This window comes from Carcharhinus amblyrhynchos, chromosome 34 (genome assembly GCF_965287045.1).
Source record: "Carcharhinus amblyrhynchos chromosome 34, sCarAmb.v2.hapA, whole genome shotgun sequence".
In the NCBI taxonomy this organism is placed as follows: domain Eukaryota; kingdom Metazoa; phylum Chordata; class Chondrichthyes; order Carcharhiniformes; family Carcharhinidae; genus Carcharhinus; species Carcharhinus amblyrhynchos.
In genome coordinates, this window is record NC_137357.1 from 11,601,997 (window position 1) to 11,616,045 (window position 14,049).

Genomic DNA, 14,049 nt, shown 5'->3' on the forward strand with positions numbered 1-14,049 from the left:
GTTTTTTCAAATTAAGCTCAAGAACAGTATTAATAATTGCCACAAGTTAGAAATTGCATTGTAACCTCAGCAAAGAAAGCATGGTCTCTTGGGGAGTAGGCAACTAGGTCACCAACATACACTTTGTGCAGCCAGGCAGACAGCCTACACTCTGACTTCCTACACACTTACCAAAAGAATGGCATGTGACTCACAGGGATCCCAGAGTAACAATATAGAAACTGTTAGTGGAACATCTCACCCTCTTCTGTACTGCTGAACTTACTCTACATTCAACAGTGCAAAATATCCACTTGCTCCCTACAAGGTTATACCAACAGTTAGTGAGCAATAAAATGGAGAATTTGGAACATTCTTTACTCAGCAATGAATACCACAGCCCCTCTGTGTTGCTGAACTCACCTATGAGAAAAATCAGTGCATCCAGGAATGTTCCTCCTGTGAACTGATCAGCAACTACACAGGGCACTGGGCTTCCCACTTGTCTGATTGAACATGAGGTTCTCCGAAGTTATTTATTTTGCAAATCATTAAGGAGTGTTGAAGAAGGGGAACAACAAGATCAAGAATTAAAACCCAATATTTAAAAGTGCAAGACACCATCAAGGACTAACAATTTGCCCTGCTAGATACCTTTAAAAGAAATATAAAGGGATAAAATAGTATAAAGTTCTCTCAGGTTGGTCTGTGCACAGGATTACTTCTTCGAATGTAACAAGCCTATTGCCAGCAGCTAATGACAGGACATTAACTTTACTAAAAGCTGAAAACTTTTTAAAACTTTCAACAACTTTTCTGATCATTCATAATCTTCTTCACTGACCCAAAGCTTGTGCTGAGAAATGCAGAATGATGAATGGTGACAAAAACCACAAACAGAGACAGAGAATGATTCAGGTACAATCGAATCATATGGGACTGTCAGATATCATGTGCTTCCTGCTTATACGCTTCCTGCTTATATCATACATCACTTCTTTAAGAGTCAAGTAACTTGTGCACTTAAGTCAAAATCAAGCAGGGAGGGAAACATTTTAAAAGGAAAATCTTTTCATTCAGCAGAATGACAATAGCCCAAGCCACTTCCCTCAATAAAAAGAGTGGGAGTGAACATTTACACTTTCTTTGTATTGTTACTCACAACACTAATTCAGAAATAAACCTAATTAGCATAATTTAAAATGTAAAGTACAAACTATGTCCAGTACAGACTGCACCATTGTTAAAGGAAATGAATACATTCTCCTCTCCTGAGTCGGGGGCTGAATTCCTGGTGAGACTCTGGCACTACTATTTGTAAAAGGCAGCAGAAAGAATCTGTATGCTAGCTTTATTTGGAAACAGCACTCAAGCTAGAGTAGCACTGAATATCTTGAGCTAGGACAACACGCTTACAACATTGACACATTTGCAAGCCACTGTTATTCGGGAAAGCTGAAGTTCTACTGATGTTGTTGTTATAGTTTATGTCAACATATGATGTTCAGTCCTTGTGTAGTGCATGCCACAATAGTGAAACAATCAAGTATCACATCCCTGCTACATGGTGACGTTGATTATCTTTCTTTCTTAGTTTCCAGCATTCACACCAGTTTCAGATTAGCCGCACCTCACCCTCAGGTTCTGGCTCTAGCTCACATACGCCCATAAAATTCATCTCTTTGGTGTTTGTGGCAGATGTTTGTTTTGGTCTCATCCCAGCCATAGTGTGGTCTGAAGTTGAGGACAGCTTGTCTGCCGGCAAGACCGTTCCATTCTGACGTTCTAACAAATATGTTTCCAGCCTTTTCAGGAGTTGCTTTGGATTCTTTTTGGCAAACATTTCAACTCCTACAGGGAAACAGAAAAAATATTTGAAGCAGTCATGTAACAGTGGATGTTGTAATTTCGAACAGATTTTAATGGCATATCTAATTTATTAAGTTCCATTTCAGTCTTGTTGCACCTTGATTGGGCTGAGTTTAGTACAACCTATCTGAGGTAACTAGGCAACAATGGTTTTCATACTTATACAAAGTATTATGTCCCTAACTTGGGTCCTCATCATTTGTTACAGGCATTTCAGTGTTTCACAATTGTGCTTCTGATGTCATGTGACCACAAGCTTTGGGAGCCAGTCTGAATGCATCATCAATTGACTCCAGATTTCTAAGTGTTACTTTCAGTATTTTAGGTGTTTAAAGTGGAATCAAACAAATCTGATCATTCCCTCAACCCAGTAATGTTGTAGTGTTCAACAGAAGTTAAAGGTATTTCACAAACAATTACCTCGACCTCCGTTTCTCACCTTTAAGAACAAATCCTGAATCAGAGATGGTTTTGTGCTGTGTTTTCCAAATCTGATAAAGATGCAGGAATGCTGCCACGTAGAAATCATTAAGGACTCCAATCACCTGCTGCCTTCGGTTACATTCTCTGCCATAAAATAGACATGACTTACAACACAGCAAGAACTGAACAAGTTCACAGTACCTTTTGGAGCACATATTTCCAAAACTTTCATTTTCTCTCAGCTCAACTTCACCTTTGCCCCCATTTCTTCCCCAATGTACCACCCAGCCAGGCAAATATCCTGCATTGTTAATGGGCAGGGACTATTGCCGGTGGTTCGGGAGTCGTCTGCCTTGCTGTATCGTTCAAGGATGGCCTGGAGGGCAGGCAACACATGAAAAATACATTTAATGTGGTCTTCCTCATTCACTGAGCACAGCGTATTATCCAAATGAACAGTCAATGTGAGACCGCATGAAATGTCATCCTGCTGAAACAAACCATGATACATTGCGTGTCTCAACTGACTCAATACAGGATGTAAACTCTTCACCAAATTGTGCCTGCTGGTATATTTTTTGGAAGGATGATTACTCCCATAAGGAGTGATCTTCCTCAGTTCCACTGTTTGGCTTTGAAATGCCATCTCGCTTGACAGGAACAAATTGACATCAGTCACTCATATTTTATGTCACCTACTTGGATAAACATTCTTCCCTCAGTGCCTGGATTGTGATTCTGGTGATGTTAATGGACATAAGACAGAAAGGGAAATTCTGCAACAAAAAAAAATAAAATATGGTCAAAGTGAAAGCCAGCACTGTCCAGAAGAGATCGTCACTGTACACTGTTTCAGCAAAAAGCAGAATAAGTTAAAATCTCTCTCCAAAATGAAATTTAACTTGCATTGAAATGGAAGTGCTTCAGTGGGTAAGTAAACATACTTTAATCTTACAAGGATATTTTTTTTAAAAAGCAGATGCTGGAAATATGCATTTCATCAGCCTCGCAAAGAAATCTTGACAGGGAAGCGTTATGAGTCAAAAAAGCCTGTTTGTTTCTTTCCAAATGTGATTTCCAGGGCAGCATGGTACCACATCGCTGGATTCCGGGGAAGTGCCAGAAGATTGGAAAACGGCTAATGTTACGCCGTTGTTTAAGAAGGGTGCCAGGCAAAAGGCGGGGAATTATAGGCCGGTTAGTTTAACGTCTGTTGTAGGTAAAATGTTAGAATCCGTGATCAAGGAGAAAATAGCGAGGCATCTTGAGGAGAATTGTTTGATAGAGCAGACACAGCACGGTTTCGTTAAGGGGCAGTCGTGTCTGACGAATTTATTGGAGTTCTATGAGGATATGTCTAGGGCGGTGGATAGAGGAGAGCCGGTGGATATGGTGTTTCTTGATTTTCAGAAGGCGTTTGACAAGGTGCCTCACAAGAGGTTATTGCAGAAGGTCAGGGGGCATGGAGTTGGGGGTAGGGTGATAGCGTGGATAGAGGATTGGCTGTCAAATAGGAGGCAAAGAGTGGGGGTCAATGGGTGCTGTTCGGATTGGCGGTTGGTGACTAGTGGAGTGCCCCAGGGGTCGGTGCTGGGGCCTCAGCTCTTTACCATTTATATAGATGATCTGGAGGAGGGAACCGAGTGTATGGTGTCGAAATTTGCTGATGACACCAAGATTGGTGGAACGGCAAATTGCGCGGAGGGTGTGGAGAGTCTGCAGAAGGATCTAGATAGGCTGGGCAAATGGGCCAGCAACTGGCAAATGGAATTTAATGTTGGCAAATGTGAAGTCGTCCACTTTGGTAGGAATAATGGTAGGAAGGACTATTACTTACGTAGCGAAAAACTGCAGCATGCGACGGTGCAGAGGGACCTCAGGGTCCTTGTGCATGAGTCGCAAAAACCCAGCCTGCAGGTGCAGCAGGTGGTCAGGAAGGCAAACGGGATGCTGGCCTTCATAGCGAGGGGGATTGAATATAAAAGTAGGGAGGTCTTGCTGCAGCTGTATAGGGCACTGGTGAGGCCGCAGCTGGAGTACTGTGTGCAGTTTTGGTCGCCGCACTTACGCAAGGATATTTTGGCCTTGGAGGGAGTGCAGAGGAGGTTTACTAGGCTGATACCGGAGTTGAGGGGGTTGACCTATGAGGAGAGGCTGAATAAACTGAGTTTAGGAGAATGAGGGGAGATCTCATTGAGACATATAAGATGATGAATGGGATGGATAGAATAGAGGTGGAGAGGCTCTTCCCGCTCAGAAAGTACAGTAGGACTAGAGGGCACAGCCTCAAGATAAAGGGGGGGGCGGTTTAGAATGGAGTTGAGGAGGAACTTCTTCACTCAAAGGGTGGTGAATCTCTGGAATTCTCTGCCCGTTGAAGTGTTGGAGGCTGCCTCGCTAAGTATATTTAAGACATGGGTTGATAGGTTTTTGATAGGCAAGGGGATTAAGGGTTATGGGGAGAGGGCGGGAATGTGGAACTGAGACACGACAGATCAGCCATGATCTTATTGAATGGTGGGGCAGGCTCGAGGGGCTAGATGGCCTACTCCTGCTCCTATTTCTTACGTTCACAGTGGTTAGCACTGCTGCCTCACAGCGCCAAGGACCCGGGTTCTCCCAGCTTGGGTCATTGTCTGTATAGTCTGTACATTCTCCCTGTATCTGCGTGGGTTTCTTGCAGGTGCTCGGGTTTCCTCCCACAATCCAAAGATGAATGGATTATTCCCTCTCAGTATACCCGAAACAGGTACCTGATTGTGGTGACTCGGAATTTTCACAGTAACTTCATTGTCTGACTGTGTGAATGTAAGCCTATGTGTGACACTAATAAATAAACTTAAAACTTTACTTGTTTGAAAAACATTGCATTTTTCTGACATCTTCCACAACTGGTATGGTTTGCCAGCATTAAGTTTTCCTTAAATGCATTTATTATATGTCTGTGCACATGTATTACTGTACAATTCAATACAGTTTACTCATTCACTTGTATGCACAACTTAAACTCCTGGAAAATGTTTAGGGTTTTGATATCTTTTGTTAACATCAGCCCTGTGTACGATCAACAAACAACATTTCAAAATACAGAAATTGCTGTGTAATATTGCCTGAACATTTGCTGAAAATGCTGCTCTTTCTTGGGGTTCAGTTCAACAGACACAGAGCTTCCTCCAAGTAGCTCATTCAAGTGATTATTCTTCGCGTCAGCCTAGCGATTGAATGTTTGCAAAGTATTTGACCGTGGGACAGAGACGGGATGTGGCATCACAGCTAACCTCAGTTATCTCCTCACCTGAATTTAAAATTAGCATAAAGCTGTTTGCAAAGTTCCGCCAAAAGCCATCAAGCGACACAGGTAATTAACAGTAAATTCATTGTGAGAGAGGCCAACAGAGATTAGGACTCCTCCAACCCTTTGCAGTTAGAGTTCACCTCAGAACCAACGTCTGACTAATAGGTTGACAAGAAAATTCAAAGTCTGTTGAGAATCCTTCATTTTGCAAGATTTCGTTTCAACTTTAAAGCATCGACTTTATGTAAGATATTTCAGACCTGCCACAAAACAGACTGAGATAATTATGAGTTGTATATTACCGTCATCTGTATTGAATCTTTGTGTGTGAGACAAATGAATGAAACGCTGCACTATCTTCTGGGTAAGCAAGTGGCAATAAAAAAACTTATTTTTAAACTCACAGAAGTTTTCTGCTGAAATAATTTAGTTTGCGATCCATACTCTTGAGCCAAAGAAATACCTACCTCTTACATACAAACATACCAATCACAGACAGGAATGAGAACATGTAAATTCTTTCAAATTTCAAATCAACCAGTCGTGTTGACTAACTTGTACTGGATGCTGTGACAATTTGTAAATATCACGAGCCAAAGGTAAAGTTTGCAGGTCCATCACCATATACAATGTATGCATCAGGCCAAGAAATCCTGTCCCTCGGAGGTCAGTCCCTGGATCTGTACCTAGTAACAGTACAAAATTCATGAACAAAAGTTAAAGTCAAAGTCATTCACTATTTTACTCTGCAAGTTCTCATGCATAAATTGAGGAAAGCATTTACTGAGTTTTGTTACCTGTCAGGCATTATTTAAAGAAATTACAGTCATTTTAGATGCAGTAGCCAGTAAAACAAGCAGTTTAACACAATCAACTTAAAAGTATCACTGCTATAACACTGTTACATAGCCATACTTAATGCTGCCAGTTATAACACTCGAGGTGACAGAGCTCAACCTCAATGTAAACATGCTGAACACACTCTTTGCTACATTTCACACACTTAAGACTGCCAACAGAACTCAAAATGTTGGCTCTATTCTCTCTCCACAGATGTTGTCAGACCTGCTGAGATTTTCCAGTATTTCATGTTTTTGAACTAGAAAGAAGAATGTTTCCTTAACGTTACCTTGAAATCCTAATTGTTCCCAATGTGACCCATATCGTGCACAGTCAAACTTTGCCCCAGTCAGTTTCTTGTAAATGGTCTGCAAAACTCGAATGTGAACTTTCTGATCATTGTCCAGGGAGCCTGCACCAAAGAAAAATCAAAATCTTGTACAATTTTAATGTATAGCTAGTGATTTTGTTCTTCATTTGCTTTTACATTTTACAAACTTTTCAGTAAGTTTCAAACCCAGGACACTTACTTTGTGAAACAAATGATCCTGTGAACAAAAATATTCCCTTATCATTGGGGTCTAAATCTTTCAACTATCTTGTGACACCCAATTATAGCGACTAACTCTGTTTTGGATGCCGACACTGCAAGCTCATTACAATGTCCCGCAAGATGTTCAGAAGCCTTGGTTTAATGTCTCAACTGAAAAACAGCATATGTGACATTGTAGTTCTCGCTCAGTGTTTGAGTATCAGACTTGACTTTGGTGGCCAAGTTCTGGGAGGGGCTTGAACTCAAAGCCTTCTAACTCGGACTCATGAGCCGCGACTGACACAGATAGTCATTGCATCGGACTTCACATAGGAAAATGTGAAAGAAATGCTGCAGTATCATGTTGAGTGCAAGATCCTGACTGGAGTGCAAAACTCTCAGGGTGGGATTTTCTGGCCTCTACAATGGTGGTATCTTTCAATCCCACCGCAGGTGACCCTGGGCAGGCACTCTGGCAGCAGTGTGAGTGAGCCATATTAAATACCATCAACCTCAGTAGGATCAAACGATACCACTAGCGGCCTCCAAAGCATGATGTGGTGGGAGGCTGAAAAATCCTGGTCTCAGTATCTCACGTGTACGCCACAATAAAATAGCCAACATATTGAGACAAGGTGCAGTCTTAACTTCAAATTAAATGAACTGCTTGCCGTACTCACACTGGCCAATTGCAAACACCAAATCCCGTTCCTCCTGTAATTCCTTGTGCAACCGCGGAGGTCCAAAGAGGAAATGAGTGATTGCCGAAAATCCTGTCCTCCGCACAGTCGGTTGGATGTTCTTCTGCAATTGCAAAGAAAAAAAGTCAGATCCTTTCCGCTCTGGAATGCTACCCACAAACCTTCAAATTCTGTCACATCTTGCACGTCCTGCCCTTTAGCCCACACACGTGTTACCACGCAACATCTAGTTTTCAAATCCCATATGCCATCACATATGAAACAACCTAACCTTGTGCTTTCAGGAACCTCTGGCCCTGAGCATCCCCATTGCAAGTCTCAGACCATCTCATGGTGAACTATTTTGTGAAAAGACCTCTGAATTTGTCACATATTTACACATTCTTCCCCAAGGAGAAAAATATCTGGGACCACAGTCTGATTTTAGAAGACAGAGCATCAGCTCAAATCTCTTGCATGACATGAGGTCTGAGGCAAAATTTGCAACGAGCATTTCATTTAATAAACCATCGAAACAAGAAAATGAGATTTGTAGTCTCGGTTTCCTTCTCTTGCGTTGTGCTTACCCTGTATTCACAGAGATCAGCTGTCTGAAAATGCTGAAGTGCTTCATTAAAGGAGATGAGAGGAGTGCTTCCAGTTATGTCATTTGGACCTAGAAGAGAACAATAAATATTGAAGGCAATTAATGACGCTGACCCACAGACGATCGTTCACATAAACAGACAAAACCTCAAACTTTCCACCAGGTTCAGTTTCACTTCAAGTTTTCGAAGTTTATTCACAGCGGCTGTGATTGCAGCGTATTCAATTCACTGCAAACATTTTGTGAGATTGACAAGGTAACCAGGGTAACTTACTCAAGCCGCACTGAACCATTCATTTCTCAGACCAGTCTTCTGATGGCAAATTTTTGTCGGCTCTAGCGTTGAGTTGACTGGATGCAGAGGCGTGTTACCAACTGTACTGGGACGTTCTTCTGAGTTCTCCATGTCATTTTAACTGGGGAATATTGCTGAGCATGCCATGGTGCATTTCCAAACATGTTTGACATGTTGCTATGGTACATTGCTTTGGCGTTCTGAGCAATTGTGGAGTCAGAATGTTGAATGTCATCAGCATACACCAGAAAAAAGTCATGAGGTTATGCAGAGAAATCCTTACCTTCCTGTTCCTCCAACGGAATCTCTGAAAGAAAAGAAAATCACTCAGCCAGAGTAGAAGCAAATGCACAGATCAATACTCATTCAATTAACATGTTGCATTTTCCCATTTATTAATTTTTATTCTTTCACACGATCACCCATTCAATGTGTGAGAACAAGGGAACATAAGAACATAAGAAATAGAAGCAAGTGGGGACCTTTTGGCACCTTGAGCCTGCTTTGTCATTCAATATGATCATGGCCAATCTTTTGCCTCAGCTCCACTTTTCCACCCATTCCCCATATCCCTTAATTCACTAAGACCAAAAATCTATAGACCTTAATCTTAACTATCTTCAACAATGAAGCTTAAACATCTGGGGTAAGGAATTCCATAAATTCACAACACTGAGTGAATAGGTTTCTCCTCATCCCAATCCTAAATCATTGATACCTTATTTTGAGACTCTATCACTGCCTTCTAGATTTCCTAGCCAAAGGATAAAAAAACTTCTCAATGCCTGATCAAGTCCCTTCAGAGTCTCAAGTTTCAATCAGATCATCTCTCATTTTTCTAAGCTACAGACAGTATAGGTCCAAGTTACTCAGTCCTTCATCATTGGACAACACACTTATCCATGAACTAACCTAGGGATCCTTGACTGTACCACCTCCCATGCAAGTAAATGAATCAAAGATAGAGACCAAAACTTTCCATGGTACTGTAGGTGTGGTCTCACCAAAGCCCTGTGCAATGATAGCAAGACTTCCTTAATCTTGTACTCTAATCTCCAGGGAATAAAGGCCAATACACGATTTGCTTTCATAACATATTGCATGCAAACTTCATGTCCATTGCCCAAGAATAAACAAGTATTTGAACAGCAACATTGAGAAGTCTTCATCTTTAAAAAAAAGTTCTGCTTTTATGTACTGGCTCTCAAAGTGAATAATCTCGCATTTCGCCCCACAATACATCATCTTTCCCATTCATATATGTCTACAGCAGAATTTGGAAATTAATGGTAAGATCAGAGCAAAGCCAGAACAAAAATATGACGAAGTCCATCAGGCCAGCAAATCAAAACTCCTCTCACTGATGCAATGAAGCTCTGATCCCCACTCTATTGAGGTTCTCAACTTATTTAATTAATTTTATGAGATGTGGGTGTCACTGGCTAGGCTAGCATTTACTGCCCATCCTTAATTACCCTTGAAAATGTGGTGGTGAGCTGCCCTCTTGATCTGTTGCAGTCCATGTAGACCCACAATGCTGCTGGGGAAGGAGTTCCATGATTTTGAGGCAGCAATAAGGAAAAGAATGGTCATATATTTTCAAGTCAAGATGGACAGTGGCTTGAATGGCAACTTTCAGATGGTGGCATTCTCAAATATCTTCTGCTCTTGTCATTCTAGATGGCAGTAATCATGGGTTTGGAAGGTGTTGTCTAAGGAGCTTTGGTGAGTTACTGCAGTGCATCTGATTGTATACTGTTGGCACTGTGCGTCAGGGATGAAGGGAGTGAATGTTTGTGGATGGGGTGCCAATCAGGCGAACTACTTTGTCCTGGATAGTGTCAAGCTTCTTGAGTGTTGTTGGACCTGCATTCATCCAGGATTGTATTCCATCATAGTCCTGACTTGTGTCTTGGACAGGCTTTGAGGTGTCAGGAGGTGAATTACTCACTACAGGTTTCTTATCTCTGACCTGCTCTTGCAGCCACAGTATTTAAATGGCTTGTCCTTTTCAGTTTCCAGTCAGTGGTAACCTCCAGAATGTTGACCTCCACCCCATTGTTCCCAGTTAAGGAGAAAAACTAAATAAGGAGTCTTCATCAGGGGATCTTCCGCTTGAAGGGGTGAGTGGAGTTGTGACGAGGTTCAGCAAATGACAGCAAATTCTCACTGCTCAAGTAAGATAAAGCTTGACAGGGCAGAAACTGAGAGATGATTCCCTGATTATAGAACCTGAAACACGGGAGCAAAGTCTCAGGATAAAAGATCAATTTTTCTGGAGTGAGAGCAGGACAAACCACTTCAAACCAAAGGTTGTGAAGCCAGGATATCTGTAACCCTAGTCAAGACTATGACTTTTGAGTCAACATAATGGAGAGCCAGTTAATCACTTGTAATTCCAAATTTTGCAATCAAGTCCCTTTTTTTTATTTGTATATCAGCCTGAACACACACTGCAAAGTTTCCATCTTTCATGAGCTGGCTGTTTATTTTTCTCTGAATTTAATTGCATTCTGTTGACCATATGTGTAATGTGAACTTTCCCTATTCTGAACATGTGCAAACCAGAGAACTGAAATATCCACTCTGCTGGTCCTAAAAGATCATCAATTTGGTTAGGCAAGAACAAATTAAGCATACAAATCCTAAAAAAAAATGCCAAGTTTCATTTAAATAAATGTTGAGTGGTTCTTAAAGTGGAATGAAGCCACTGTGATACTGGACTGATGAGGTGACAACTTTATTGGCTCTGCAACCAGGCATACATATGGTAACACAGCAAAGCTGAATTAATTAAAGAGCCAGGAAAGTGAACAGAAAATTTTTTTGTTATTGACTTGGGTTTGTAGTAAAAAAAAATGACCCTGCCAAGAACTTCCTGTTGGCTGCAGAATAATTCAGAGAATTATTGACCCTACCCTATTTTTTTCCACATCACACTGTACTGTGCAGAATGGATCTCATTTAGAAAAAGACTGGAAATGAGCTGGAGTTATTAATGTCTCACTCCAACAATCCAGGAGCTGAGTTGACACGCAGAGTGCTGATGGCTGTGGCTCCAACCTCCCCAGTGAATTCCCTCAGGTTTAGAAATAACCGGACATTGCTTTCTGCTAAACTATAAATGGGAGCAAGATTGAATCTGAATGTTTGAGTTCATCGGTGTTCACTCAAGTTACGTAAGATCATAAGAAACAGAAGCAGAAGGCTATTGTCCCCGACAGCCTGCTCCACCATGCAGTGAGATCAATACTGATCTGATTTTAGCTTTAGCTCTAGTTCACTGCCAAGCATAGAAAATATAAACTAGAAGCAGGAGTAGGCCATTCAGCCCTTTGAACCTGCTCCGCCATTCATTTTGATCATGGCTGACCATCAAATTCAATATCCTGATTCCCCCACTTCCCCCCATATCCTTTGATCCCTTTAGCCCCAAGAGCTATCTCTAATTTCTTGTTGAAATCAGAAAATGTTTTGGCCTCAACTATTTTGTGTGGTAGTGAATTCCACATCTTCACCACCCTTTGGGTGAAGAAATTTCTCCTCATCTAATTCTATAAGGCTTATCCCTTATCATCAAATTAAAACCCCCAGTTCTGGACTCCCCCACCTTTGGGAACATTCTTACTGAATCTACCTGCCCAACCCTGTTAGAATTTTATAAGTTTCTATGAGATCCCCTCTCTTCTAAATTCCACACGTCCACACTGCTCCCCTCCACCCCATAAACCTTGACTCCCTTGTCAATCAAAAATCTATTTAACTCAGCCTTTACGATGCTAAATGCCACAATCTCAACTGCTAATTAGGAAAGAGAACTCCAAAGAGTAACGATCTTCTGAGAGAGGAAATTCCTCCTTATCTCCGTCTTAATTTGGAGATTCCTTATTTTTAAACTATGTGAACTAGTTCTCGAATTCACCCAAAACAACCTCCCAGCATCTACCCTGCCTCCTCAGAACTCTATGTATTCCAGTAAGATTACCTCTCATTCTTCTGAATGCTAATGAGTACAGGCTCTCCCTGCTCAACCTTTTCAACAGGCGACGGTGCAGAGGGACCTCGGGGTCCTTGTGCATGAGTCGCAAAAACCCAGCTTGCAGGTGCAGCAGGTGGTCAGGAAGGCGAATGGGATGCTGGCCTTCATAGCGAAGAGGATTGAATATAGAAGTAGGGAGGTCTTGCTGCAGCTGTATAGGGCATTGGTGAGGCCGCAACTGGAGTACTGTGTGCATTTTTGGGCACCGCACCTGCGCAAAGATATTTTGGCCTTGGAGGGAGTGCAGAGGAGGTTTACTAGGCTGATACCGGAGTTGAGGGGGTTGAGCTATGAGGAGAGGCTGAATAAACTGGGCTTGTACTCGTTAGAGTTTAGAAGAATGAGAGGAGATCTCATTGAGACGTATAAGATGATGAATGGGATGGATAGGATAGAGGTGGAAAGACTCTTCCCACTCAAAAAAGACAATAGGACTAGGGGGCACAGCCTCAAGATAAAAGGGGGGCGGTTTAGAACGGAGTTGAGGAGGAACTTCTTCACTCAAAGGGTGGTGAATCTCTGGAATTCTCTGCCCGTTGAAGTGGTGGAGGCTGCCTCGCTAAATATTTTTAAGACGCGGGTTGATGGGTTTTTGATAGGAGAGGGGATTAAGGGTTATGGGGAGAGGGCGGGAAAGTGGAACTGAGCAGCGACAGATCAGCCATGATCTTATTGAATGGCGGGGCAGGCTCGAAGGGCTGGATGGCCTACTCCTGCTCCTATTTCTTATGTTCTTATTTCCTCCTAAGACAACCACTTCATCTAGGAATCAGCCCAGCAAAACTTTTTTGATGCACTTCCAATGGAATATATCCTGCTTAAGTACGGAGTACTATGGGTATGGTCCCTCCAATTCTGCTAAGGCTTCCCTACTTTATTGCAAGGGCATGGAGCAAAGAAGGCCAATGTTCTATTTCTGTGCCTGCATGCTAACTCTTTATGATTCATGTGCAGGGACATTCGGATCCTTCTGTACCGAAGCACTCTTCAGTCTCTCTCTCCACTGAATATTGCTCACATTTTACTATGTTATACTCCATTTGCTACTTTTTTCACTCACTTCACCTCTTAGTATCCCTTTGCAACCCTTTGTACCTCTCTCACAACTTGCTTTTCTCCCTATCTTGGTATCATTAGCAAGTGGCTAAGACACAGTTTGTCCATTGATACAGATCATAAATAGTCAAAGCCTCAGCACTGATTCCTGTAGCACTCCACTAGTTACATTTGCCAGTCTGAAAATTACCCAAATACCCCAACTCTCCACTTTCTGTTCATCTTGTGCTCTCATCTCGTGTAGCAGTCTTTTATGTAGCAGCTTATCGAATGCCTTTTTGGATCCTAAATACACGATATCTACTGGTTCTCCTTTATCCACCTGAGTTGTTACATCCTCAAAGAACTTCCACTAAATTTGTCAAACACGATATCTCTTTCACAAAACCATTCTGACTCTGTCTTATAGTGTTATGATTTTCGAAATGTCCTGC

At 41.9% G+C, this 14,049-nt stretch overlaps 1 protein-coding gene across 6 annotated transcripts in view; it reads right to left on the reverse strand.

Moving 5' to 3' along the window:
* Positions 1–6: 6 nt before the first annotated feature.
* The window catches only part of elmod3 (ELMO/CED-12 domain containing 3), a 33,692-nt gene continuing 19,649 nt past the window's right edge, over positions 7–14,049 (reverse strand). For all 6 annotated transcript variants that reach the window (XM_080217056.1, XM_080217054.1, XM_080217057.1 and 3 more), the window contains 8 exons: positions 8,804–8,827; positions 8,206–8,294; positions 7,619–7,742; positions 6,696–6,818; positions 6,122–6,252; positions 2,971–3,047; positions 2,288–2,415; positions 7–1,830 (listed from right to left, as the gene is read on the reverse strand). In XM_080217056.1, the coding sequence (XP_080073182.1) occupies positions 1,595–1,830; positions 2,288–2,415; positions 2,971–3,047; positions 6,122–6,252; positions 6,696–6,818; positions 7,619–7,742; positions 8,206–8,294; positions 8,804–8,827 (932 nt within the window). In that variant the 3' untranslated portion in view covers positions 7–1,594. The remainder of the gene's footprint in view (positions 1,831–2,287; positions 2,416–2,970; positions 3,048–6,121; positions 6,253–6,695; positions 6,819–7,618; positions 7,743–8,205; positions 8,295–8,803; positions 8,828–14,049) is intronic.